The sequence below is a fragment of the Fundulus heteroclitus genome, unplaced genomic scaffold, assembly GCF_011125445.2.
Source record: "Fundulus heteroclitus isolate FHET01 unplaced genomic scaffold, MU-UCD_Fhet_4.1 scaffold_47, whole genome shotgun sequence".
Lineage (NCBI taxonomy): Eukaryota > Metazoa > Chordata > Actinopteri > Cyprinodontiformes > Fundulidae > Fundulus > Fundulus heteroclitus.
Genome location: NW_023396890.1, coordinates 667,051 through 694,551, shown reverse-complemented (window position 1 = coordinate 694,551; position 27,501 = coordinate 667,051). Strand labels below are relative to the sequence as shown.

Here is a 27,501-nt window from a genome sequence, read left to right as displayed (position 1 = left end):
TAAGTTTTACGGCCCGGGCCCGACAGAGGAGCACCTGATGCTCTCTCACCTGGTTGATCACCTGGAACTGCACCACCAGCTCGTAGCTGGAGGTCGACCACACCCTCACGCTGCCGTCCTCGCTGCAGGTGGCAAAGTGGCGCTCATCGCCGCTGAACACCACGTCGCTGACCTGCACAAGAAGAGAGATCTGGACTATTTACATCAGGGGTGTCAAACTGATTTTGGTTGAGGGGCCGCATTCAGCTTAATCTGATCTCAAGAGGGCCACACGAGTAAACTCATTGCAAGATTAAATAGAACTAATAAATGTGGACTTATTGATTTTTATATTAAGTTAATTTCACTTTTACACAATATATTATGAATAACCTCATGTTTTTAAGAAAGGTATGTGCAATTTCAACAATACTTTTACTCAGTTAAACATTTACTTAAGTGCATTATGCATAAGAACTGATCACAGTGATTGTACAATGTTGAAAAACATTTATTCACATTTTTTGGAACTTAAAAACACTGTCCTGCATGACAAAATACATCAAACAGATAAAAATTAAGAAATTATTTAAATTTTTCCACACCTGAAGCTTAATCTGCTAATTAAAACACAGCGCCCCTCGTGGACAATATAGGAACTGCATATTTTCAATTAAACAAAATAAATGTTTTTTTTCAATAATTGTTTTATCATTCTCTTCCTTTTATCTTGTCCACTTGTGAAAGTCAAATCTGATGAGCTCTTTCTGGCATCTTATTGCCACATTGCCAGACAGGACACTGGGAAATTTTTTTTATTTTTTTTTTTATAATGATAATGCATTTAGCCACAGGGCCGGACTAAATTGTTCGGATCCGGCCCGCGGGCCGTATGTTTGACACCCCTGATTTACATCCTGGCTGGACGTGTCTCACAGCGTCCTGCTGCACATCAACACCTTTTTCACTCTTCTAAAGATCAGGGCATCAAAAGGAAAGGGCGGGGGTAACCAAGATGTTTTAAAAACAATAACTACCGTATTTATCAGAATTTTCTCAAAAATTAATGGTGCGCCTTATAAATGATTACTGTTGTGCTTACTGACTGAATTTATGATACGATGCGCTCAGAAATCTGTGAAAAACTAGAAACAACATCCAGTGTTGCCCATTTAGTGTCTTTATTGCTGTATTCAGCAACTTTTCAGACCCTTCTAGCAATTTTCTTTAAAAAAGCGACTAGCGACAAGTCTAGCAACTAAAAAAAAAAAAAGTATCTTTTAAGACAGGCATACTCTTTATGATTTTTAAATTTAATTTGATTTTAAGGATCCCATCCTTTCTCCTGTTCTTTTTTATTTTTGCTGTTTGTTTCAGTGTTTATTGGATTGAGTGTTTTATTGTTGATTTTGTAAGGTGACCTTGAGTGATAAGAAAAGCGCCTATAAATAAAATGCATTATTATTATTATGAATATTATTTCGGTGTTGATGGTGAATTTGTGTGAAAGAACTGGTTCTGGAGTATCTGAGCTCGTTCCTGCTTCCCTCAGCGCTGTCTCACAGGCAGACGCCCTGAAAGCAGAACAACGCCGCTCCATTTCCAAATTACTCATGCATGCACAAAAGTGTCTGCTCTGGACTACAAAGTGGGTAATAAATATGAAGCAAATATAGTGTTTAAAGTAGTCTTTTTTTTTGTCTCTGATTTGCATGCAGCTTCAGTCACTTGTTCGCCTCGTTCACTGTGTGTGCCTCTGATATCTTTTGGGTACAGCTTGTTTTATGTAGCGTCGATTCAGCCGATGTATTAAAATTCATAAATAATTTCATAAAAAGGTCATTTGTAGTTCCAAAACTCCTCTAATTAGTGTTTTTAATCACTTATTTTTCTTGGCAAAAGCTTCTTATTCCTACAGCCTGGGTCACAAATGTATGAACAAGTATGTAAACCACGGTTTGATAAGAAATCCTAGAGAAAACCCTGCATGACTGTAGCCTGTGTGGACTGTGATCTTCACAAACATGTGATTTAGTGTAAATCCCATTAAACTGGTACCTTTGAGCGGTGTCCGCTGACCAGGCGGATGCTGCTGTTGTCGGACCAGTTGATGTACCACAGGGTTCCTGCCGCGGTGCCAACGATGCCCATGTCCACCGAGTTATCGAAGGCCGCGCTGACCATCGCCCCATCCAGCATTATTTCCTGCTCCACGACCACCTTCGTCCCACTGAGGTGTGCAGAAAGGTGAGAATTAAACCTGACATTATGAATCCGTTTTTATTATAGCCTCACATAACAGACTGAAAAGCTGTTTAACTAACTTCCTGTGGGCATAAACCAGACGGACAAACGGTTAAAGGTGAGCTAGGAGGAGTGATACTGATGATAAGTGCAGCACTTTTTACATGATTACATCTTTTTAGCACAAAGCCGACATGTATGAAAAAAACCACATATAAAAACTGCATTCAGCTCGTGGCTTTCGGAGCTGAAGGTGTGCTGAGGAACAGTGAAGCTCTTATTTTGATGAACATATAAGTTCAAAAACAATCAGGTTGTTAATGTCAACAAATTATTTCATTTAGTTTTGAATAATGCTCAATAATCAGAGACAGTCCACTGCAGCAGCTGAGGTCATGTGTTTAATCTTCCTGTCTTTCTGCATCACGGAGGATAAAAGATAGATTATTATTTTAGTGATATTGATTCATGCCGGTACCTTTAACACTTTGAACGCGAGGCTAAATTAAAGAATGAGACCTCAGACCTGACAGAATCTGGAGACATGACGTTATTAAAGTAGAGCAAGAGTAAAATGGAAAACAGGGAGAATCCGTTTGATACTATTTCACGCGAACGTTCTTCCTGACTGTAGTGCTGTACAAGTACAGGACATTTATAACAATCATACACTTTCCTTTCAGACTCTCAGTTATCTGTTCAGTTCTTTCTGGAACGTTTCGACACCTATCCAGGAGTCTTTGTCAGTTCTGGTGGATTATTTTTTACACTGTTTAATGACAACAAGGATGCAAAAATGCTCTGTTGTTAAATATAAACACTCCTGACGTTGTCAGCTGAATAGCTCGCATTCGGCCACGCTGCATGGCGGAGCAGCGTCAGTTTCTCGACCAAAACTCTCCGATGTGCTCAGAAGACAAGGAAGTGATGACAGCAAAGTGGAGGGCATTACGCAAGAATATGTTTTAGAAAAAGAAAAGACATGAAGCCAAAAGCACGTTTGATGCCGAGAGCTGCGGTTATGTTGTGTTCTATTCAACTTATTTGTTTCTATTCAGTAATTTAATACAATCCTGTTTTGTTGTATTTTATAAATATGTCCAAGTTTAATAATTTATGTTATGATACAAGAGAAAACTATTTTTTTTTAAGAAAATGGCCACGTATCAATTAATTAATTGATTTATAAGATCGATCGACTTCAGATGAATTCATTAATGGATAACTTGCATCCCTCGTCACGAGTCATTAACACCTCATAATAACCACCAACATCACTGGCTACGGCTGGACGATATAGGAAAAAAAAAAGCATATCGATAAAATACAAATCATATTGATTGATTTCAATTCAATTCAGTTTATTTATATAGCGCCAAATCATGAAACATGTCATCTCAAGGCACTTTACAAAGTCAAGTTCAATCATATTATACAGATTGGGTCAAAATGTCCAATATAAGGAAACCAGTTGATTGCATCAAAGTCCCAACAAGCAGCATTCACTCCTCCTGAAAGAGCGTAGAGCTACAGGGAGAGTCGTCTGCATTGCTGATGGCTTTACTGCAATCCCTCATACTGAGCAAGCATGAAGCGACAGTGGGAAGAAAAACTCCCCATTAACAGGAAGGAATATCACTAATTATCAAAAAGTTAAAACTATATTTTAAGTGCAGCCCTGGCCATTTATTTTAAAAAAGTTAAAAAAGAACATGAACTCTTTGAAGGGGACGGAGCTTGGTGACAGAGTGATCCTGGATTTGTGATTGGTTGGGAGGATGTAGTGACTGGTATTAACCTACATGAAAGGCTAGACTCTGAAAGGAAGGAAAACTGTTCTTCTATTGAACCTTTTTTCCCTCGATAGACAGCAAATGTCTATCAATCCATATATATTGTTTTTGAATTATCATCCAGGAACTATCACTGGCTACTAATCAAGCTAATGCTTTCACAGTAAAACAAGCAGCAGCTGCAGTCTGTAGTTCAGACCGACTTAGGCTCACTCCTCATTACAGGAAGACTCGAGTCTCAGAACACGAGTCCAAGTCAGGTCTCAAGTCTTTTAGTGCGACTCGAACTGCGATCTTTGCAAATGATGCTGAAAACTGTAGCTCTGATCATTTATTATCTGCATTAGATGAAACCCATGCAGAGAAAATCAAACATCAGTCCACTGACCCCTAACGGCATTCACTAAACAGAGATGCAGGAGCTGATGATGAGATAGCGCACAGATGAGAGGAGAACCGGCTTTATACCCGTTTATCCTGCAGGTCTTTTCTGTTGACGTCATGCCGCGTACAGCTTCTACCTCCCATAACCGCAGCCAGTGCGTGTTACTTCCCGTCAGCAAGCGATTCCCTCCACAAAGCAGCACTCCTGCAATAGAAGAACTTTAGATCTTTTTTTTTTTTTTTAAGAGAATAACAAAATACTGCAGGCTCACAAGAAGACGAACAAACTGGTACCGATTTCTCCATCATCTGCTTTCCAGATCATAAAGCAGCACTGCTTCTTGACGTCCCACGCGCAGACATGTCCTCGACTTGTGCCGGTAAACAGTACGGAGTCCATGTGGTAGCACAGAGCTGTCAGCTCCGCATCTCCAGCCTCTGACGGTGCCGACACCCTTTGGACCTGTGGCGGTATGGAAAGTAGGCGTAAGGTAGGTGTACTTACAGCACTGCCTGATATGAGTAGCCGTTTACCTTAAGGTCTGTGTGTGACGCGTGTGTGTGGATGAGGACGAAGTAGGCCCCATGGGTCCCCACACACGCCATCTGACTGGCTGCCGTGGGGCTAAAGGCAGCGTCGTGGATTGGTCCACACATATTCACAGTAGACAACAGCTGGAAGCTCTCGGTACTCCACAGCGCCAACCCCGGATCTGAGAAGTCTCCTGCGAGGTAATTTAATTACTTTAAAAAAAACACACACACAATTCAATGTTAAACTTTGCAATAAGACATAAAGTCAGGAAAGAGGTTTACCGACCAACAGAGAGGAAGAAGAGGTCATCCCTGGAGAAGGCGAGACTCTGCACTGCCCCCCTGTGGTAGGAGACGGTGCTACGCCGGCTTCCGGTCTGAACATCCCAGATGTAGACGAGGCTTCTGCTGCTGCCAGCTGCAGACGCCACGGTCTGCGGAGGAGAACATGGAGTAGGGCTGGACGATTATTCAATAACGATATATATATATTGATCGATAGACGTATATCGATGACAGAAAAAAAAAGGTCAATAAAAAGCTCAACAGAACAGTTTTCCTTCCTTCTGCATTCTAGCCTATCATGTATGTTAATACTACAGTCACTACATCCTCCCAGCCAATCACAACGCAGACCCAGGACTGCTCTGTCACCAAGCTCCGCCCCCTTCAAAGAGTTCAGGGAGCCCTGTCACTACCCGATCCGTACCATCATTGTGCATGCGCGAACAGAATAACCTCCGGTAGGCAATATTTCGTTTTTCTTACTTTTTTATTCTTTTATATTTTTTCGAGGCGGGGGTTTCTTTATGTATATCTTTGTATTTGCGTTAATATTGCATATTTTACAAATAAATACAGAAATATATATATTAGTTTTTTTTAATAGCAAAAATGTTTCCCAGTTGTGGTTAGGGAAATAAGGATATATACACCATTTCTTAAAGTACATAAAAAAACAGCTATAAACACGTTTAGGAGTATAGAAACAGATTTTATTTTGAATATTCTTCAGGGTTTTTTTTAATCATTTATTTGATTTGCATATGTATTTGTGTATTTTGTACTTAACAAATGCATTTTAAAAAAGTGTGCCTTGGCTTTGTTATGTGTTCTTTGTTCTATTCCCTGTTCGGTTTTTGTAAAAAAATAAATAATGCGGGTAATTTTATGACAGGGTCTTCTCTTGTTTATGATTTGTACACCAGAGGGCGCTAAACTCTTAATCGATAGTTTTAACTTTATAATGAGACCAATTTTTTGGTACAAAATTATTTGTATAACAAAGTTCACCTTATAATTAGGAAGAAAATATTTTTCCCAGTTCTGTTTGAACAAATAATAAAACTAATAGAGTACATTCAGACAAAACGTTATGCAATGATATATTCCTGGATCTCTTAGCATATCCGATGATGACGTCAAGCAATACAATCGAGAATGTAAAACGCATCAATTTCTTCCAGAAAAATCTTAAATATTTTCTATGCAATATAGTTTAGCATTCTTTAATGATTTAAGTATAGAAATAAGTATTTTTAGTACCGTAATTAAATTATTTTTTTGGCGACCCGCAAGTTATTCTTTTTGCACGTGCGCAAATGAGCTGATGGTACGGATCGGGTAGTGACAAGCCCAACACCCAACTGTGGCTAGTGGTTAGCTCATGGTGTAGCCGCGCCATCTTGAGCTTCCTTAGCTTAGCAGCGTGAAGCTCATGGTAGCTAATCGGGGCTAGCAGCAGGCCCAGTGTTTTTGAAGAACCATCTAATTACTCCTAATGTTAGCCAGATCCATTTCAATACTGTTTACATCATATGTGCTGATGTCTTAATTAAGCATTGAATAATCACCATTAAGTTAGAAAATTACCAAAAGACTGCAACGTCTAAGTTTCATCACCTTGCTGTTTGTTTTATTTTTCTTCTTTTATGCTGTGTTGTCTTGATCCAGTAGTCAGTGTGTTCAAGTAGCATTAGTATTAAACAGAATAATTGCTGTAACAGGGAATTGTTGTTTTAATAAATGTTGACAAGCTCAACTGCGGCCATCTATGGGTTTTATTTTATATCAGTGATCGAATCGTCTTTAAGAGTTAACGAATCATCCCGTTTGAGTTAACAACATGAATATACATAAAGACATTTCCTTTGCTTGTGGTTAATGATTAGTGATTCCAATTGTAATTTAAAATAAGGTTAATAATTGTCAATTGCTAGTTATCATTTAAGGCCGGTAGCCCTTAATCAGAACCATCTGGAGGCATTTATTGTTTTGCTTACTAGGGCTGGGCGATTAATCGGATATTAATCTTGATTACGATTTGGGTTTTCAACAATCATAAAAACATAATGATTGATATTAGTTGACTCTCGTGCTGTTGTGTCACTGCCTGCGTGCCACTATGCTGTAGACTCCTCCCACAGATCCAACCGGTTTCATTTCCTTCAGCGCGAGTTATAAACACTTCAAGAGCGAGACTGAAAACCTGAGAAGGCTAAAGACGTCTCAGAAAAAGAGAGCTGTTGGCAGAAAAGAGAGATTAAAAAAAGCGACCGGCTAAATTTATGTCAAGCTCGTACACGTTGACAGGCACACGCAGGCTTGCGACACAAGAAAGTTAAATAATGTTCAACATTTTTTGCTGTCACATGGGACTACAGCCATTTATCTGATCAGCCATGAGGTACGCCCTTAAAATGATGATAATCTCTTTGCTGATTCCTTGTCTTTAATATAGGATGAACCCGGGGGTAGTTTTCTTTTGTAGAGCGGACATAAAAGCAAGATTTCAGTCAATTCCAGCTAAATCTTCTGACTCTTGATCCTGACTGCTATGAAAACACCAAAATCCCTCCAATTTCATAACCAATAACATTTCTGGGAAACAAGTTGTTGCGTCCCGTGAGTTGGGTTGAAATCCTAAGGAAAAACAGTTTAACAACCATTGTTTATATGTTCAATAAACTCATGATATCAAAGTTGACGAATAATCTTGTTAAATAATCAAGATCTCAATTTCAATCAAAATAATCACGATTATAATTTTTGCAATAATCAAGCCAAAATGCTTACCTTTGACTATAATAACATATTATTAATTATAATATCCAATTATAATTGTTGATAATAGTCATAATCAAATAGGTAAAATTGCACAACAGTTGGGAATATCTGCATATAACAGGATGAGTGACAGCTTGAGGATACAACTGCCTTTGTCTGTTTGACTGCTGTCTTATTGCTGCCCCACGCTGGACCGGAGTGGTACTGCAGTTTTCCCACACAACGTCCCATACGTCCTCGGGCCCGTTTTACATAAATGGCCCCTAGCTAATGGAACCACGAAAACCCAAGAGCCCCAGACGTTGTTTACCCCGGGAAACCAAAGCTTTCATTATCACAATATCAATAAATAAAATCCAGCGATTAATATTAGCCAATTACATAAGTATATTTCAGGCTCTAAATGTCGAGGACTGAGAGAATTACCTGGGCGTCATTTGAAAAGGCAAGACAGGAGATCTCCTCGTTGTGGCCCTGCAGGTGTCTCTGGGTCCCCGTGTGAAGATACTCCACCACCACCACACAGCCGCTAGAGTACGCAAATAAACCTGCAACACAAATTATTGCTGGTCACGGCACAAGAAGAGCGAGAGACATTTGTATTTTATAACATAGCCAGAGTTCAGCAAACCATAAATTAAAGTTTTCAAAGTAGAAGACAAAGTTTGTGAGATGACTTTAATGATAAAACTTTTTAGAAAACAAACCTTGATCAGGGCTCCAGACCATGTTGCCTCGACCGTTGCCATTGTAGCCGATCACTGCTTTTAGCTTTATGCCTTCATCTTGAGGTGGAGGAGCTGCAATGGACTGAAAAAATAAGGAGTTAAAAACATCAGCAATACACAGTCAGCAACTTTGGTCCAACTATGAATAAATAACTCTTTACCTGATCCAGAGGGGAGGTCTTTAAACGAGGAATAAAATGCTTATAGCAGTCTGGGCGGACCGGGTCCTTCTGACTCAACTCCACTGAAGGCAGACATTTACACATAAAAGCTTTAAATTCAGGATAAACGAGCATTTAGTTCCCTGGCAGGACTCGGGGACTTACAGGGGTCCAGGTCATCTGCGTTCAGGTGAGAAAAGCTGTCCAAGTCGGTGACTTTGAAAAAAGAGACGGCAGGTCTGGGATGGGAGCTCGGACTTGGACCCGTGGTTTGAACCGGCTTTCCTGAATCATCTTCACAAAACAGACAGGAAACCCAAAACTGAGACAAGATGTTCCTGTTTTACCCACTGCTGAAATTTTTAGGCTCTTTATGAATTCGTATTGATTATTGAAAGGTATTTATGGCTTTATTTTGGACACATATCTCCTTTTACTGGATCTATACACACACAACAGACGTTGTCTAATTATTCGATTAATATAATATCCAACAACATGATTTATGAGCTATTACAAGGGTCCAATAAGCATATTCTGAAATATGGCAAGGTTGGTCCTCCATAGTTATAAGCCTGATACCAGCAGAACCAGCCAATACTAATAACCGATGTAATATTAATTGGTTAATACTGGATATAGCTATCGGTGCAAATTTTCATATAGGTGTATCCCTATTTCCTACCTATTGTTATGCGTCACCTTGCTGCAGGTGCATTGAATGTCTTCAATGCGGGACAAATAAAGGATTATTCAATAAGCAGCACAAAAACAACAATAACAGTCCTGTTCAACTGATATGGCTTAAAAATAAAATCTCTGATTTTATCATACCTAATCTGATTTAATTGATTTTTTCCCCTCCTTTTCATTTCACAAACATAAATTATTTTAAAAACTTGCTTTTATGTGAAGCATTTCGTCTGGGAGTTGACCTGAAGTCAAAGTGCAACTAAATCCAAGATGGCCACCGTTGTAAACAATGAAAATACAACAAAAGTGCTGTCACTTCACTTGTGTAAATTCAAAATAAACTTTAAAAATAAATAAATTAATGAAAAAATTAAAATGTCTTGCTTATGGTAAAAAAAGTTTCCTCCTTACAAAATTTTTTTGACAATATATTTTCCTAAACATATATTCAACATTGCTGCTGTTCTTTTCATGGAACTCCAATGAGTTCATTAGCAAAATGAAATTCCGATTTCCCAAAAATTTCATCATAATAAATTGTAAATTCAAAATTCATTGATTAAATCCATTTATCGCCCATCCCTACATCAGGGTGGCTTTTACCCTTTAAAATGATGTGAAACAGAGACTGTATCGGCTGCTGCTTCCTCTCTGCATCATGGGAAGAGAGCAGCTGAAGCACAAGTCACTACATTTTATGACTTTCAAAGCAAAGCACAAAGTTTAGGAAGCAAAACAACTTTTCCTGTCAGGTTTATCTGCAGAAAATTAACCAAAAAAAAACAACAACAACCCACATGTAAATGTGCTATGAACCAAATTAAGTCTATGTATATAAACATTAGATCAGCACTTTACAAACCACATGAAAACACTTGTCAGCAGGAGCTAGACGTACTGAAACCTGTCAGAGAAAACGTTGCAAACAAAAGGCTGTCCAATAAAAATATAAAATAAATAAAATATCTAAAGCTGTGGGAAAAAAAAAGGCTAGAACCTCATTAGGGGTCGAGTTAATACTGACGAGTTTTAAAGCGAGTTTTCAAGCATGAACACATCATTGATTTTACTGAGCTCAGCTACTTCCTACAGTCTAAAAACATGACTGCTAATTGGTTTCTCCTAGGAGTCTGTTTATATCCAACACCTATAAACAGCCGCTGGATGATTTTACTGAATCTTTTGACCGAAAAGCCACGACTTGTCCTAAATTACCGGGATGGAGATCATAGACTGAAAACAAATCCTGACAGAAGCTTTAATCAGTAACAGCTTAATTGGCCAACATACAGAGCAAAGTGGAGCTGATAGACTTTAGCTACGCTTTGCTCTCAGGTAAGTCATTTTATATATATATATATATATATATATATATATATATATATATATATATATATATATATATATATATATAAAAATCATATTTCTCATTTATTCATCTTATTTATCACTTTAATTGTAATAACTTGTGGTTTCTAAGTCTTGTTTTTCTTCTAAATGTTTTGTATTCTACCTTTTTATATTTTATTTCTACGTATGAATGCAGTCTTAGTTTACACACAATGACACTAATTGAAAACTAAATTAAAGCCTTGTAGCTGCAGGACTGCGGCTCCCACACGGTTCTTTCAACACATAGTCGCCTTCAGATTAAAGGCTCTAACTCACATTTTAACAAGGCACGCAGCGACTTCGTCTTATATTAAAAGCACGGAGACACAGAACATGAAGAACAAACACAAAAACCTCTGAATACGTTTAAGCTTTTCAGGTAAAAAAAACAATCAAACATAAAGAAAGAGCAGATTTCTGTACCAGACACCCAAAGTTTCTCATCCACCACTAATATCTGTAAATTGACACGATTCATTGTGTGTGAATAACAGCGTAAAGTTGGTGAGACGGAGAAGCGCGGAGCAAACATGCCTCCCTGAATAACTCGGTGCAGAGCGCTGACGTCCAGCCGGTGCTGTGAGGAGGGGAGCGGCGCCGTCTGCCGAGGCATCTCATTGGACAGCTGCGCTCCGTTCACCTCAGCGTCTGTGTTTACAAGAGATCCACCTGAAACTAGGATATCCGCATAAGCCATTTAAGTCAACTTTGCTTTTATCAATTTTTCCCTTTTATCTCTTCTTTCTTTCACCTCTTTCTTTTTTTTTTCCCTTCTTGTTCTTCCTTTACTCTCCTACTTTCCTATTGTAGTGTCCACATAATTTGAAATACTCCCCACAGGAATCACAATAAAGCTATTTACATGCATAAATCAAGCGGAGCATTATAGGCTCGTTTACACTACACCTAAAAACCGAGCCATGCCGAGACCAGTCCGAGCTTGGATCAGTTAGCCAAGACAAGCCGACCCGTTTACACACCAAGCTTATCTCGGTTCCTTGGTTGCTCCTCGCCTCCTAGTGGCGATCTACGGTACTGCAGCTCTCCGAGATTGAAGGCAGAACCAGCAAAACAAAACAGCAGCGCCCGTAACATTCAGGATGTTATGCTTGATATTGTGATATTTCGGTGTTTGCGGAGAGTCAGGGGGAAGAAGGCAACCATTGGTGAATTTACTTGAGAAAGTTGGCTTTTTGGGAAGTGGATGAGACAAACAAACGTCTAATAAGGATTTACAGACGCGGGAAACAATGACAGACACTGAGGTTCATCACACTGCTAAGCAGAATCATCTCTGGAAACCGTGTGGCACGGTAAGGAAGCTAGTATTATTATGAATGTCTGAAATTTGTCTGAATGGAGTGTGGTCTCGGCTCGGTTAAAAAAGTGTCGTGTTAACGGGCCTTATAGCGAAAGCTGATTGCTCCACTTGTGAAAGCAAAATCTGTCGAGCTCTATTTGGCATTAAGACATCAATTCTTATTGTCACATTGCTAGACAGGACACTGGGGAAAAAAACGAAAAAAAAAAAAAAACTACTTTTCTTTTTTAAACTGAGCCTAAGTGTGAACGCTACCTGATGCTGGAGATGAGCCGCGGCTTGCTTTACACGGGGAGCTGTAAGGACAGAAGGAATCAGTCATAAAGCTGAATCTGTAACAACGGTTCCTACAGCATAAGACTTTTTAAGACTTTTAAATGCCACTTGAAATAAAAAGTTAAGACCAACTTCACGATAAACAAGACGAACCTGGTTGCGACAACTTCACCCAAATGTATATTTTAACATAAACCATTACTTTCTGGCCCAGTAGACACGTTTAAAATTTTGAAAAACATTCCATATAGGAAGAAAGCTAAAAAAACACACAAATTACAGATATATTTTTAACAACTACTGAACTGAATTCACAAACCTTGTTTTGTTCCCTACTAAAATAAACTATAAATCAGTTTTAAAAACCACAACATAACCAGTGCCAACTCTTTTTCGCAGCTATGGTTCGGCCGCAACAGTTTTTATTGGTTCCGCTATCGGGACGAAACCAATAATGGTTACATTGAGCCGTTCGGTAAATTTAAAAAATATATATAATTGTGTCAATTATTTTACTGTTTGGTAAGGGTTACAAAAATAAAATCCTATTTATGACCTGGTAACAAATTTAAGACCCAAGAAAGACTAATTTAAGACATTTTAATGCCAATTAAGCATTTAGTTTAGGCCTTAGTTTTATATTACAGAATGCAATGCCTTTTAAGACTTTTTAAGGATCCCTGGGAACCCTGGTAACAGATGGAGTGATGGAGGAGAGTCTTACCCACTGTCTGTTAAACGTTCAACAGGATCTGCCAGGAAGTCCCACAGAAATATGGCGTCTCCCACCGAGACGACGCCAAGCTGGTCAGGGGTGAAGCTGACCTGCCGAACAGGTTGACTGTGGCCTATGAACATCTGGTACCAGTACCAAAAAAAAAAACGTGTTAATTAACGGCAACATTCAACATCGTAATTTAACTCAGGTTCATGTTGGCAGTTATGAGCTCAGATTATGGAGAAAACATCCCAAAATGAACTGAAGCATTAAAAGCATCCAAAAGATCTGAAAATATTTAATTTCCAACCACCTGTGAGCTACTGTGACGTGTGACGTTATAATCCCAAACTTTCACGGCGTTGTGTCCAGACGTCAGGAGGAAGCGGCTGTCTTCGCTCACAGCCAGAGAAGAGCACGGATGCTTGTGAACGTCGGACACCTGCGGAGACAGAAAACACCAAATACTCCAACATGAGCTGCAAAAGGGGCCAAATCAGAGCTTCTCTCATGTTAAGTGTTTATTTTCTCAGAACCAGCTGTAAATAACATTTTTCAGATCAACCATCAGTGAGGAGAGGTGGGGAGGCGGGTGATTGTGCACTGCAAAAACAGACTAAACTAAACTAAAAATACGTTAAAATGTTCTTGAAATTAGTGTATTTGTCCTTGATTTGAGCAGGTAAACAAGACAATCTGCCAATGGAATGAGATTTTTGCACTTGAGATAGGAAGAACTCATCTCCATCAACTTATTTCAAGTGCATTATATCTGACTATCTTATTTTAAGGGTAAAATTACTCTTTCCATTGGCAGATAATCTTATTTATCTCCATCTATAAATAAGATTATAGATGGAGATCTACTATAATTCATCTCAATCATCTTATTTCAAGTGCATGATATCTAATGATCTTATTTCAGGGGTAAAATTACTCATTCCATTGGTAAATAGTCTTATTTAGCTGCTCAAATCAAGGAAAAATTCACTAAATTCAAAAAATGTTTACATATTTTTAGTTCCCTTTTTGCAGGGCGCTCCTCCACGTCCACATCTCTCTATCTGTCTCTGAGAGGAGGACAGAGTAGCTGGACTACACTGTCCTGGTTCTAACATAAAGCCAAAATAAACTTTTATACTGAATTAACTTACTAGGTTTTTTATTGTTAGCGCGTACTCCAGGCTGCCTTACATCACGTGTCAAACTCAAGGCAGTTTATCCGGCCCTCAGGAGCCAAAAAAGGCAGATCATATCATAAAGTAGAGGCATATATCATTTTAAAGTGGATAAAGTGGCTAAAACTGTAGCGAATGTTGTGTAGTAACAGCATCCTGCCACTAGATGTCAGTTTTCCCACAACGCATTAAAACAACCCAGAAATGCACAAAAAGAGAAGAAGTGATGCAGAATGACGAGTTTACAGTGCAAGTCACCCCAGTATCACCCTTTTTTTTTTTTTTTTTGCAGATAAACTGTTTAAATTGTAAATTGTAACTTTTATGTTACCGTGAATTTTTTTTAGATATTTTTTGTGAACTGGAACGAGATTAAGAAATCAAAAGTATCATCTATACCGGTGCAACTGGCCCTTTTAATGACTTCATGATGCCAAAGTGGCCCAGTGTAGAAATTAGTTTAACACCCCTAACTTACACAAATAAAGACCATTACGAGAATAAAGTCAGACAATCATTTTCATAACTGTTTCAAATAATAATAATTTGATTTGCTAAAAAGATTTAGTCTTTCCTTAAGTACAACTATACAAGTTGCTCAACATTCTTTATTTTAAAACAGGGGGAAGAGCTTTCATAAGATTACTACTTCTTTTCTCTCGCAATTTTATTACTATATTATCGTAATTTCCGAAATTTGCATTTGAAGAATAAAAACTTTTCTTCCCTATTTAGCAGCATTTATCTATGACATCCACACAGACACTCTTTAACTGTCATTTCTGGACATAAAAAGAATAATTAGGCCAGGCTGGTTTTACTGCCCCCATCACGATGCTGCCTCCTTTATAGCCTGATATTATCACAACAAAGCGGGAATATTTCAAAGATATTAGTAATTTGTGACTTCTCCCGAACAACAGGCCAGGAGGCTCAGCCTCAGAAGTCAATGAGGATTTGGAGTTTAATCCACATACCTGTCATATTTTGAGTCCTTTTTCAGTTTGAGGGAGAAAAAAAAAAAAAAAAAAAGAGATTCTGAACATAAAAAACATTACTAAAAAAAGTAGCATTCCTCTCTGCCACGTTCATGGAGTAAATTTCAGGCATTAAACTTGTACACTGTGGAGTTTGCCAGTGACTTCTTTATCCTAATCTAACCGTACCTGTTAAATCCAGATTTTAAAAAATTCTGTTATGCTTCAGAACTAAAAGGACATAAATAAAATGATTTTAGACCTCGACCATCTATTCAGAATGATAATCCTGAAGCCCACATTTGGGCACACAGGTGCAGCTAATCATGCAGTCACCTGTCTGAGCAGGCGGCCCGTCTCGGTGCTGAGCCACAGGATCTTGTTTGCAGATGTAGCGATGAGCAAATGTTGCGTTGAGGCCGGAGAGAAGCAGACCTTCAGCGCTGAATCCAACTGGGGGCTTTCCACGTCCAAAATACTCACATCTACATGCAGCAGCTAGACACAGAAGACAGGCGTCAGTCCAGACATGAGGACCGAGACGATGAAAACGACTGCAAAGGACGGCTGAGAAGACATGAAACACTGCGGTCCACTGGAGGGACAACTGGATCTCATCTATATGGACATAATTTGCTGTTTTATTCTAATTAAAATGTTAATGTGACACCTGGAAAAGGGCTGAATACCTCATCCAGAGACCGAGCATCAGCGATGGTGACGATGTACGGCGAGGGACCAACAAATGCCAGCCGGCTGCTGTCAGCGCTGACTGCCAGAGCGTCTGGAGCGCGCTCGGTGCCCCGGGCCACGACGTTACCTGCAGAATTAGGGATCGGGTCCATAAGACGGCGCCGCGCTGATGGCACCGCTTCATTTGCAAACTGGTTTCCAGCTTTAACTTATAACTGCCTCATCAGCAGTAAAGCCACATTTGAATGAAAACAATTAGACTTTCTGAGGGGAAAAAAAGACTAGATTTAAAATAGGGAACTCTATGATTTTGCCAAAAATCTAAATTGTGATATATTTCAACCATAATTATGATATAATTTGGACTTTTCTCTGCATTAAACCACAAGCAACATTAAAGCCTTGTAGATAAATATGTTCGTAAACAAGGACTATTTAAAACAAGAAATTTAACTGTTTTTATTAATCTGACTATGATTATTCAAGAGAACATCTTGTTGAGTTGAACATCAATCCTTGTTGAACATAAAGTGCAACCAACAAACAAGTCTATGTATTACAGTCTGACCAGAACTTAATGCTGTGGTGAGATTCCTGAAAGTTTCTGGTAAAAACTATGATTATACAAACTCTAAAACAAGTAATAAAACTAGATTATCTCTCTGCTGCAGCTCTCTTCCTTCCATGTGGAGCAAACCCACTTTAAACATAATTACCGACACCTAAAGGACGTCTTATCCATTAATTGTTACATAGCCAAAAACTGCAGACCTCTGCCATTTGGAAATTACTTTTTTTTCAAATAAATTGTGATTATATTGCAAATGCGATTTACTGTCCAGCCCTGATTAAAAACCTTATATTTTATCCTGCTTTGTAAAACCAGGGCGGTGTGGAAACAAAGAGGCTCTCCTCTCTGCTCTCTTTGCTCCGACTGCAGGCGGGTTTCAGGACAAGCTGCCTGTAAGACAGCGCTGAGGGAAGTGGGCAGGAGAGTGACTGCAGAACGATCGATGCTTCCATGGGAAGTGATGCAGAAAAAGTAGAAATATAACTCAACAGCTAAATTTAGGCAATGATTTGAACGTAACAGAAGGAATCCTTTCTCGGCCCATCGGCTCGTTAATGAGAATACTCCAAGGAACAGATGCGATTTATTGTGTAGCTGTGAGAACAAGGTAGAAACCTCAGCAGGAAGTGTGAGAGTGAGACGCTGCAACAGCACAGTGACTTAAAGCAGACTGCGCTAAAACTTTAAACTACTTATAATAATTGCATAAGCATACATACAGGCCACTCTGGTTATGCTGTGATCCTCCTCAGAGGCGTTATAAAGCGCCAAAGAACCCTCTGAATCAGCACTGTACAGGAAGTCCCCGTCTGGAGAAAAGGCCAAACCAATCACTTCACCTCGGTGCTGTCTGAGAGGAAAAACAAAATTATCAGTTTTCAGCGAGAGAACTGAGAAAAAAGGACAAACCTGCTGCCGCTCAGGGTGCGTACCTATGCTCAGCCAGCAGCCTGGCACTGGAAACGTCAAAAACTCTGACCGTTCCGGAGGTGAAGCCGCAGGAGAAGGTCTGCTCATGAGGATGAAACGCCACGGCGCAAGGGTTGTCTTCCGAAGCAAAGTCGTACAACTGGACAAAATAAAAACCATATGATCTTTGGAATTACTTATAATTTGCAAATAAAAAAAATGCACATCACAAGAGCACATTGTTCTTAAATGGAGTTTTAATACTAAGGGACCTCAAATTGAATTAAGATAAATTACCAAAATCCTCCTATAAATGCAACACTGAATCATTTAATGAAGAGAATCCATCCCATAAGAGTCTTAATATGCATTTTTTTTCTAAATGGCTTTTACTCATGTAGCGTGTTATCAGATCAGAGGACTCCAAACACACTGATGGTGGTGAGCCACTGGCGCCTGAATGCGTGCATAAAGCCATCTGCTGACAGCCATAAGTCCAATCTGGAGATTTTCTTCAGTCTAAGAAATTTTAGGACACCCAACAACTGCCTGTTTATTCTTCTAAAATATTTGGAAATATGGTTATTACCGTATTTTTCCCACCATAAGGCGCACCGGATTATAAAGTGCAATAAATATTCTTCCGAAATGTGTAATATCACGGCGCACTGCAAAAAGGGAACTAAAGTAGGACTGGGCGATAATTTGATTTAATCGATTAATTCAAATTTACAATTTAAGATTTCATTTTTGGAAAATCTGGATTTTATTTTGCCAATACACTCATTGGGTTTCCATGATGAGAACAGCATGTGATGCTGAATATATGTTTAGGCAAAGATATTGTCAAAATATTGTTAAGTAGAAACTTTTTTTTTTACCATAATACGAGGTACTTCATTTACTTATTTACTTTTTTTTTTAACTTAGTTTGAGGTTCACAAGTGCAGTGAAGCCTGTTCTTAGCTCAATGTGTAATACCACTAGCAGCAAATGTTTTGTTATATTTTCATTGTTTATAATGGCACGGCTGCCATCTTGTTTTACAAGCATGTTTCACAGCTTGTTTTTAGTTGCACTTTGAATTCAGGTCAACTCCCTGACGAAATGCTTGACATAAAAGCAAGGTTTTAAAATAATTTCTTTAATTTCTTTTTATGAAACAAAAAGGAGGAAAAAAATCGATTAATCGGATTTGGTATGATAAAATCAGAGATTTATTTTTTAATCCATATCGCCCAGCCCTAAACTAAAGGTAAGTATAATTTTCTTGAAATTACGTAAATAAGAGTATTTGCCCAGTGAAAAAGATTTTTACACTTAAAATAGCAACAATTCATCTCCTTCATCTTATTTTAGGGGTAAAAATACTGATTCCATTGGCAATCTTATTTAGCTGCTCCAATCAAGGAAAAATGCACTCCTTTCATGAAAATGTTACTTTCGGGGGGGAAAAGGGGAACTTTTTTTTATTTATTAAATATTCCTTAAATTATTGGTGTAAAAAAAAAAAAGCATTCATTTATTACCTATAGATTTTAAAACTCAATCCTTATCATATTTGGTGAAAGTTATTAAGAGCCACTTTGCTCAAACATCTCATGGCTGAAAGAGGAGAGTGGAGCAAAGAAGCTTTTCACTGGAGGTAAATGAGTAAAACGATTTTTTGTCCTTTACCTGAAATTTAATCAATTTCTTTACCAGGGATGGAAAAACAGAGCAGACATCAATATGGAAACACTTAAGTTTTTAATGGCTTATCCTAATATTTTCATGGCTGCTGCAGAAAAAAAAAACCACACCTGATGCAAGGAGTCCATGTTCCACACGCGCACCGTTCCATCGGCTGAGGCTGTTGCTAGATGGCGGCGGATGCCGTCCACGCTGAAGCCCAGCACGGCGTCTGTGTGGGACCTCATTAAGGTGCTGTAGCCGCGGCTGCTCACGTCCAGAAATCCCAGGTTTCCTGTGGATGTGGCTGCCAACACCTGCAGGCTGTCAAAGGAGACCGACACCTCGCTCACTGCGCCTTCGTGCTCTGGAAAAACAATCAGGCCGTCGTTATGTTTGCGGGGGCGGTGGCCTTTGGAAATGTGCACCACTGCGTCCTATGCAGGTGCATTATTGCAATTATCAGCAAAACACACGTAAACAGAAGTATAAACCAGGCTGTCATTAGTCGCAGCGAGACTTCAGGATACTCTGATGCTGATTTTATTAAAAGGCAACTAAGTCAATACGCCCCTATATGCAGCGCCTCATCAGACTAAAGCTTTAATACTTGACAGGAAGCCCGTTTTAAAAGGTTTGCAGAGATTTTTGACTGTTAACCCTAAATATTAAAAAAAATGTTATTCAACATAATAAGCCGGGTACTGAAATGCAACCAGTTTCACGCCACACGACTGCATCCGTTAACGAGGTTAGTGGAGCACAGCTTGTTTGGAAAGGCTGCCAGAAGAAAGCCAACTCCACACAGCGTCAGAGTTTCATGGTACGTATTAAAAACGCTCTTATTTTCTAGCACTGCGGGAGATGCTTTTAGTGATTCATCCTCCAGTTTCATCCCCATCATCAGTGATTCAGTCGGTTTTTGAAGGTTTAACAACATGTTTCCTCATCTTCATCATCAAGATGCTAGAATAAACCTTTTTGGGTTTTTGTTGAAGGAAGAAAATAAATAAAGAGCCCAAACGATTGTTTGAATTCAATACTGTGTCCTCTAAAAACCTCCTGGAACATTAAAGGTAAGGAGGTCCGATTCATCACAACAATCCTCTTTCACTCAAATTTCTAGATTTATTACTGCATGTTTTTTATTTTTTATTTTGGGGATATGAGTAGAAAGTTTTAACCCTGAATCTGTCTGAATAGTATTCAGGTCTTATTATCTGCAGGGTGTAGAAATAATGAACAAAATAACTCACTTGGTTTCTGATGCTTAGAGCAGAAAGATGTTTATTTGCCTTTGGACTCATTTGGATCAGTTTAAATTTCAACTCATAGATATGACAAATAAGGAATAATTGTCCAAAACAAAATGCAGTTTGTTAAAAGAAAGGTTTTGGAGCTTTAGTATCTTAACTTTGTTTGCAAAGATTAAATTTTTTTTTAATCACAGTTTAGTGCTTTATTTTGTATTTTAGAGCAACTTTAAGAACCACAGACCAAGTTCAACCTGAATGCGGTACCGCGCACGTGACGTCACCGTCTCAAGAGCAACGCCCCTTTTGCCGCTTAGGTAGGGCATACAGGAGAGAAAGCACGGATAACCCAGCTATTACAAGCGCAACAGAACCAGCGATCTGACCGACTTTACAGCCGTTAAACTTTCCCAAGACGATGTCCCAGGCGCACGGATTACTGGTCGAACTGTCGAAGAACACACCAACCTTCAGCTCAAACGATGGCTTGAGGTTCGATGGCTTAAAAAGACTGGAAAACTGGCCGAGATGATGAACGGTAAGCTTTGTTTTTTTTTTCTGCGCGGCGATCATGGCAGCGTCGGCCGTTTTTTTTTGTTGTTGTTTGCAATCACCGTCCAGGAATGGGTATATGTTTAATGTTTGTCTCATTTGAAATGTTTTTGAGTAAGCTATCCTGGTAGCAGGCTATCATGTTAGCGGCTGCTACCATGATAGCCTATATGCTATCATGGTAGCAGGCGCTACTTTATTAACATGTCGGCCACCAAAATACTCTTACCTTGACTTGATGTCGCTGGAATTGGGTCAGGATGTTCTTCAGTTGTGCCCTTTCCTCCGACAAAATGCTTGCTACAGATGTACTTGAATTTGGTAACTTTTTCCGAGTTGAACTGTTGTGTAGGCCGACCGCCCCGGTGTTCCAAGCGTACACATTTCTCCTTGGCAGTCTTGAAGAAAACATCCTTCATATACGGCCGATCAGCGTAACTCGAGTCGCTGTTGCCCGTTCCATAGCAACAATGTTTAAAAACCATGGTCTTAGATTTGGAAAAAGCAGTCGTTTACCGAGTAAAACCTAGGCTAACGCATGTCTCTTTTAAAGCAAAGCAGCGGCAGGTTTCAGGAGCTTGCCCCACTGCGTACCACGTGATGTGACGTCATTGTGACGTTGTGTTTCTAAAAATAGCTCGCGCGCGGTACCGCATTAAAAGTTGACTAGTGGTTATTTTATTTTTGAAACTTTTAAATAAATGTTAAACATAGACACGGTTAAGCAGTCTGAGTCTAGCTAAAACTATATCTACGTTTTTAAAAGAGTGTTAAAAGAGAGCTAAATTTTCCATAACTCTGGACTGAAAGGTTGAATTCATGCTTGCAAAACTATAAAAAAATAAAACTATGAGTCTCCCTCCCAGAGTGCTATGTGCATCCTCTAAAACGACTCCAGGCCATGATAATAGCCCCCCAATTACGTCAATCTGAGCATGCATGACCTTCAGCTGGCCGCCTGCAGAGCTGAAACTGTTGGGAACGTTAGTTTACCCCAGGTAAAAATCCCCCCCCCCCCCCTTCCCTGCTGTCCTACCAGCCTCTAAAATGACAGAGGAGAAATCGAGGGTCCAGAGCCGCAGGAAGCCATCTTCAGAGCCGGTGGCGCAGAATGAAGAAGAAACGCTGATGCTGTTGATGGCAATTCCTGGACCTGGGATACAAATATACAAAATCTGAGTTACACACCCTGTAGGGAATTATTAATCTGTTAAAGCAATCTTAACAGTCTTAATAGATTTAAATTATAAGGGAATAAGCAGAGCACTGATGTTATTTCAGCCCACCGGTGTTGAAGGTCTGTTTCTCCCTGCGCTCTGCATGCTGCTGCTGTGCAGGCAGCAACCTCCTCACGTTTTTAACCGCTACTCTGCTGTAGTCTATCTCAAAGATGTGGCCGCTTCGAGTGCTGGCAAAGCTGAGCGAAAAACAAAATTACTTTAGTAAGAAAAGCTAAAACAGATGCAGATAAGAAATGTTTTCATGCTGAGAACTTGACTGACAGCGTTCGGTCATCAACGTGCTGATCAGAGGAGATCCCCTCCTCAAAGGCCACGTCGGTGAAGTCCAGAGAGTGGTACTCGCCCAGGTGGACCGGGCAGGACCGCAGGGTCCCGTTCCGCACCCTCCACAGACGGATGTTTTCTCGCCCGCATGACACCATCCTGAGGGCAGCAGGGCCCCAGATTAGCTCGGTTTTACAGTTTTTCAGCAGCAATGAATCACGTAACATCCAGAAATCATCAATAATCATCAATAATGAGGCAACGTTTAACTGCTGTTATTTGGCAGGACTGTAATCTTTTAACCAATTTACACCAAGGCACCAAGGCTGCTTTCACCACTTCAGATTTTTTCTCTCTGTATCGTGAAGCCAGTCCAGCACATAAACACTGAAATTATTATCAGATGAAAAGCAGATAGCAAATACAGGACGTTTGACACTTTGCTGGTAAAGAGCCTGAAAATAAATGGATTCTTTGCATAATATCACACTGAAGAATTCCACCTCTAAGCATGCTCGCCACACTTGTGAAAAATCGTCCTTCCTGGCAGTAGTTAATACATCATGTATCCACAAAAAGGAGGTTAAAATAATTCGATCTCTGTGGGAGCTGCAGGCCTGCAAAAACTCTGACCAATCCCTGCCATTCGGTCCAAATGGCAGGGATTGGTCAGAGTTCTGGTTCTGCTCTCACCCCCCCCCCCCCCCCCCCACCCCCTCAGGTTGTCCCACATGTCATCATTCTGACGCGCTCACATAACGGCACTGTTCGTGCTCGTTCCTTCCTAGTTTCCGCTTGCTGGCTGCGCACTTCTAGTGTTTATGTATCCCGTTAGCTTAGCGGTTAGCTTAGGAGCTAGGTTAGCGGTTAGCTTTGGTGTTAGCTGTTCATTGTAGCTCCGCTGCTCTCACCGTAGACTTTGAACATGAACTGAGAGTTGCATGAAGCAAACCGTGTTCATGTTTATAAGAAGAGGAAATAATAAAGACCAGAGTGGATTTGGGAGATTTTTCCCTGAAGACTGGAAGAGCAGGTAAGACGGTCTTGTGCAGTTATTAAAAAAGGGACTTGGGGAAACTTCCGGAAAAATCCCAAACTCTAGCTTTAATCGGGGATCATTCTAGAAAAGCGCCTCCACCAGTTACCCATAACGCTCTCCCTCATTGTTCCAATACGGGCTCTGTAACTTTCATCCATCATCTATACCGGCTCATCTGTGCAGTTTTGCAGGGATCTCCAGCGATCGAAGTGCAGTTATGTTGTATTAAATTATTTTGGTGCTTCTTTGGTTTGCAATATTTTGGCTCAAGCGGCGGTTGTGAGCAGCTGGAGGTAAATCAGCTGTTTAACCGTACGGCTCCTTCTGGGACTCAGATGGTTGGGGAGGAGCTGACAGCTGGCAGAGTCAGTTCTCCAGGTTCTATGATTGATATGTAATTGTTTAAATTTAACTTTAGTTATTTTTTGTCTTTTGGATTTTTTTAGTGTTTTGTTTCTAGTACTCTGAGACACTTAAAGAACACCATAAATAATATCCATCATTGTTAAAGGTATACTATGCAACCGGGGTTGATTTTCCAGCGAGGATCCCCCCAGAGGGCGAAAGTAAAAGTGCACTGTCATAAAGATGCTCAGCTGTTCTGGTTTCTCCGTCAAGCCAGGCGCGGTTGTTTTGAGCTTAGCAGACAGGCGAACGCAACGAAAAGTGGAAAAAACGGCAAACAATGACTAACACAGTGAAGGTATGAACATCAGGGTTTCCCGCAGCGCTATCTTGGCGAGGCCGCCGCGGTAGCGTCTCACCAACATAAAAAAAATAAAAAATAAAAATAAATAAATAATAATAATAATAATAAAACTCAATATGCTTGCATGTTTATTTGAGGTTAACACGTGGTTCTTTGTTGTTGCTTTCGCGCGTGCATATAGTGAATGGCAGGGCAAAAACACATGGAGTTCTCGCCGTAAAGCGAGACTTCTGTGTGTGCGGGCCGAGGGCTCCTGCAATGCGGTACCGCGCACGTGACGTCACCGTCTCAAGAGCAACGCCCCTTTTGCCGGTTAGGTAGGGCATACAGGAGAGAACGCATACAGGAGAGAACGCACGGATAACAGATATGACCGACTTTACAGCCGTTAAACTTTCCCAAGACGATGTCCCAGGCACACGGATTACTGGTCGCACTGTCGAAGAACACACCAACCTTCAGCTCAAACGATGGCTTGAGGTTCGAGGGCTTAAAAAAAGACTGGAAAACTGGCCGAGTTGATGAACGGTAAGCTTTGTTTTTTTTTTTCCTGCGCGGCGATCAAGGCAGCGTCGGCCGTTTTTTTTGTTGTTGTTTGCAATCACCGTCCAGGAATGGGTATATGTTTAATGTTTGTCTCATTTGAAATGTTTTTGAGTAAGCTATCCTGGTAGCAGGCTATCATGTTAGCGCCTGCTACCATGATAGCCTATATGCTATCATGGTAGCAGGCGCTACTTTATTAACATGTCGGCCACCAAAATACTCTTACCTTGACTTGATGTCGCTGGAATTGGGTCAGGTTGTTCTTCGGTTGGGCCCTTTCCTCCGACAAAATGCTTGCTACATATGTACTTGAATTTGATAACTTTTTCCGGGTTGAACTGTTGTGTAGGCCGACCGCCCCGGTGTTCCAAGCGTACACATTTCTCCTTGGCAGTCTTGAAGAAAACATCCTTCATATGCGGCCGATCAGCGTAACTCGAGTCGCTGTTGCACGTTCCATAGCAACAATGTTTAAAAACCATGGTCTTAGATTTGGAAAAAGCATTTGTTTACCGAGTAAAACCTAGGCTAACGCACGTCTCTTTTACAGCGACACAGCGGCGGACTATGCAAGCTTGCCCCACTGCGTACCACGTGATGTGACGTCATCGTGACGTTGTGTTTCTAAAAATAGCTCGCGCGCGGTACCGCATTGCAAGTACGGTATTTCCCCCACAGACCACCAGGGCGGCCGAGAAAACCTTTGTTCGACCTGAAATGACTCATTTAATCATCCAAAACGGTATGGAACACAATAATTAACTGAAAATGTTGCATAGTATGTCTTTAAAATGTTATTCCATCCATGCCTCCATTCTATCCGCAGGGTACATGTCACTGAGCAGGAATATATTTCTCAGCTGCAATATTTTCTTACTAAACTCTGATAAAAAAAAAAAAAAATGTTTTTCTTCTTATGTTTTGCAGAACCTCTGCTGACTAAAAATATCCTTTTTTCATTACGTTCGAACAATAAATATTGACTCTAAGAAAAAGTTACATAGCAGAAATATTAAAACGGCTCTGTGAGTCTGTAGATTTTCTGTGAAGGATTTAATCTTCCTCTTTCTTTGACAGCAGCTCCCAAACTGCCAGTCGTTGCCTACACACAGTTTACTCATTCAAACAGGGCGAACCAAATATGTTTTCTCGTCTTACCCTCTGGGGACGCAGTCTTTGAAGATCAGGCGCAACACGCCCCCTCATTACTCAGTAATCAGACAGTTTTCTTTCTGTCCGCGCCATTTAGCACTCCTTATTTGGAATCTTTGAAGATCAGGCCCTTAAACTCCTTCAGCTGAGACAGAGACCGACCCCCCAGCCCAGAGGGGGCGGTCCTCCTTTTTCTGGCCTCACACTGAGAGGAGCTGACTCTCATCCTGGACGCTTCACATGCAGCAGCAAATGTCTCCATGGCACGCTGGAAGTCATGACCCGAAGAACGCAACAGAACCAGGTCATCTGCAAAAAACAGATACCTTCCTCTGCACGCCTACTCCTTGAGGTTCCTGTCCATTAAACTGCAAACAGGATCAGTGAGAAGGGGCAGCCCTGGTGGAGTCCCACAGGGAACAGGCCCGACTTTGGGCCAAGAATGTAGACATAAGAGAACTAGATAGTCCTTAAAAGTCAACCAGATACCCTATACTCCCCCAGCACAACACACAAAATATCTCAGTGGACACGGTCATAAGCCTTCTCCAAATGCACAAAACACATGAAGACCAGAGATACTCCTATGACCCCCTCAGCGATTGTGCAGGGGTAAAAATCTGGTCCTCTGTTCCCCAGGCGAGACGAAAGCTGCATGGCTCCTCCTGGATCTGAGCTTCAACAATCAGTCGGAGCCTCCTCTGTTCTAGCTGCTGCTGAATATTGCTGTGTCCGATGCACAGAAGCGCTGACGATTCCACAGCTAGCTTAGAAAATGGCGATCTGTTTTTTTTCTGCTCACTCCGGCTGACCACGGCCATGGCCACTACCTGTGGCTACGTAGTCCCGACTCGGCTCTGATGGTACCTGCTTAGGAGCAGGGACCAAGCTGACCACTGGTGCCAGGTAAATAATATTTCCATAATAAAGAGATTTCTTCCCCACACTGAATAAATGCCATCAAATTTAAAGATGAAATGTTCTATTCCTTTTTTTTTTTTTTACAGTGTCAGAAAATGATGCTGCAATAAAAGATTAATCAATTCTAAGGACTTTTACGCATTTTAACAGAGGTGCTAATACATGTTCTGTATGTTCTAGTGAGATGTTATTTCCAGTAAACAGAGCAAACCAAAGGCTTCAGAGCTCATCATAGCACTGAAACAGCTCTGGTGAAGGTCACTAATGATATTCTCATGGCCTCAGATAATGGACTTGTGTCTGTACTTGTCCTGTTAGATCTCAGTGCTGCATTTGATACAGTTGATCACAATATTCTCCTACAAAGACTTGAGCATACTGTAGGGATTAAGGGAAAAGCATTAGGCTGGTTTAAATCTTATCTGTCAGACAGATTCCAATTTGTTCATGTTAATAATAAATCTTCCTCAAACTCTAGGGTCACTTGTGGAGTACCACAGGGTTCAGTCCTTGGACCAATTCTCTTTACTATATAT

The 27,501-nt window shown here is 40.3% G+C and overlaps 1 protein-coding gene across 1 annotated transcript in view; it reads right to left on the bottom strand.

The window, feature by feature from the left end:
- The window catches only part of wdr90 (WD repeat domain 90), a 50,380-nt gene that overhangs the window by 8,464 nt on the left and 14,415 nt on the right, over positions 1-27,501 (bottom strand). Inside the window, exons 16-37 of the mRNA XM_036132006.1 lie at positions 22,596-22,757; positions 22,380-22,510; positions 22,130-22,246; positions 19,420-19,655; positions 17,641-17,777; positions 17,428-17,558; positions 16,134-16,264; positions 15,781-15,942; positions 13,603-13,731; positions 13,296-13,429; positions 12,551-12,591; positions 11,329-11,643; positions 9,055-9,183; positions 8,890-8,972; positions 8,708-8,810; positions 8,427-8,548; positions 5,221-5,368; positions 4,935-5,125; positions 4,695-4,863; positions 4,485-4,605; positions 2,038-2,209; positions 50-172 (exon numbers count right to left, since the gene is read on the bottom strand). Of these exons, the coding sequence (XP_035987899.1) occupies positions 50-172; positions 2,038-2,209; positions 4,485-4,605; positions 4,695-4,863; positions 4,935-5,125; positions 5,221-5,368; positions 8,427-8,548; positions 8,708-8,810; positions 8,890-8,972; positions 9,055-9,183; positions 11,329-11,643; positions 12,551-12,591; positions 13,296-13,429; positions 13,603-13,731; positions 15,781-15,942; positions 16,134-16,264; positions 17,428-17,558; positions 17,641-17,777; positions 19,420-19,655; positions 22,130-22,246; positions 22,380-22,510; positions 22,596-22,757 (3,187 nt within the window). The remainder of the gene's footprint in view (positions 1-49; positions 173-2,037; positions 2,210-4,484; positions 4,606-4,694; positions 4,864-4,934; positions 5,126-5,220; positions 5,369-8,426; positions 8,549-8,707; positions 8,811-8,889; positions 8,973-9,054; positions 9,184-11,328; positions 11,644-12,550; positions 12,592-13,295; positions 13,430-13,602; positions 13,732-15,780; positions 15,943-16,133; positions 16,265-17,427; positions 17,559-17,640; positions 17,778-19,419; positions 19,656-22,129; positions 22,247-22,379; positions 22,511-22,595; positions 22,758-27,501) is intronic.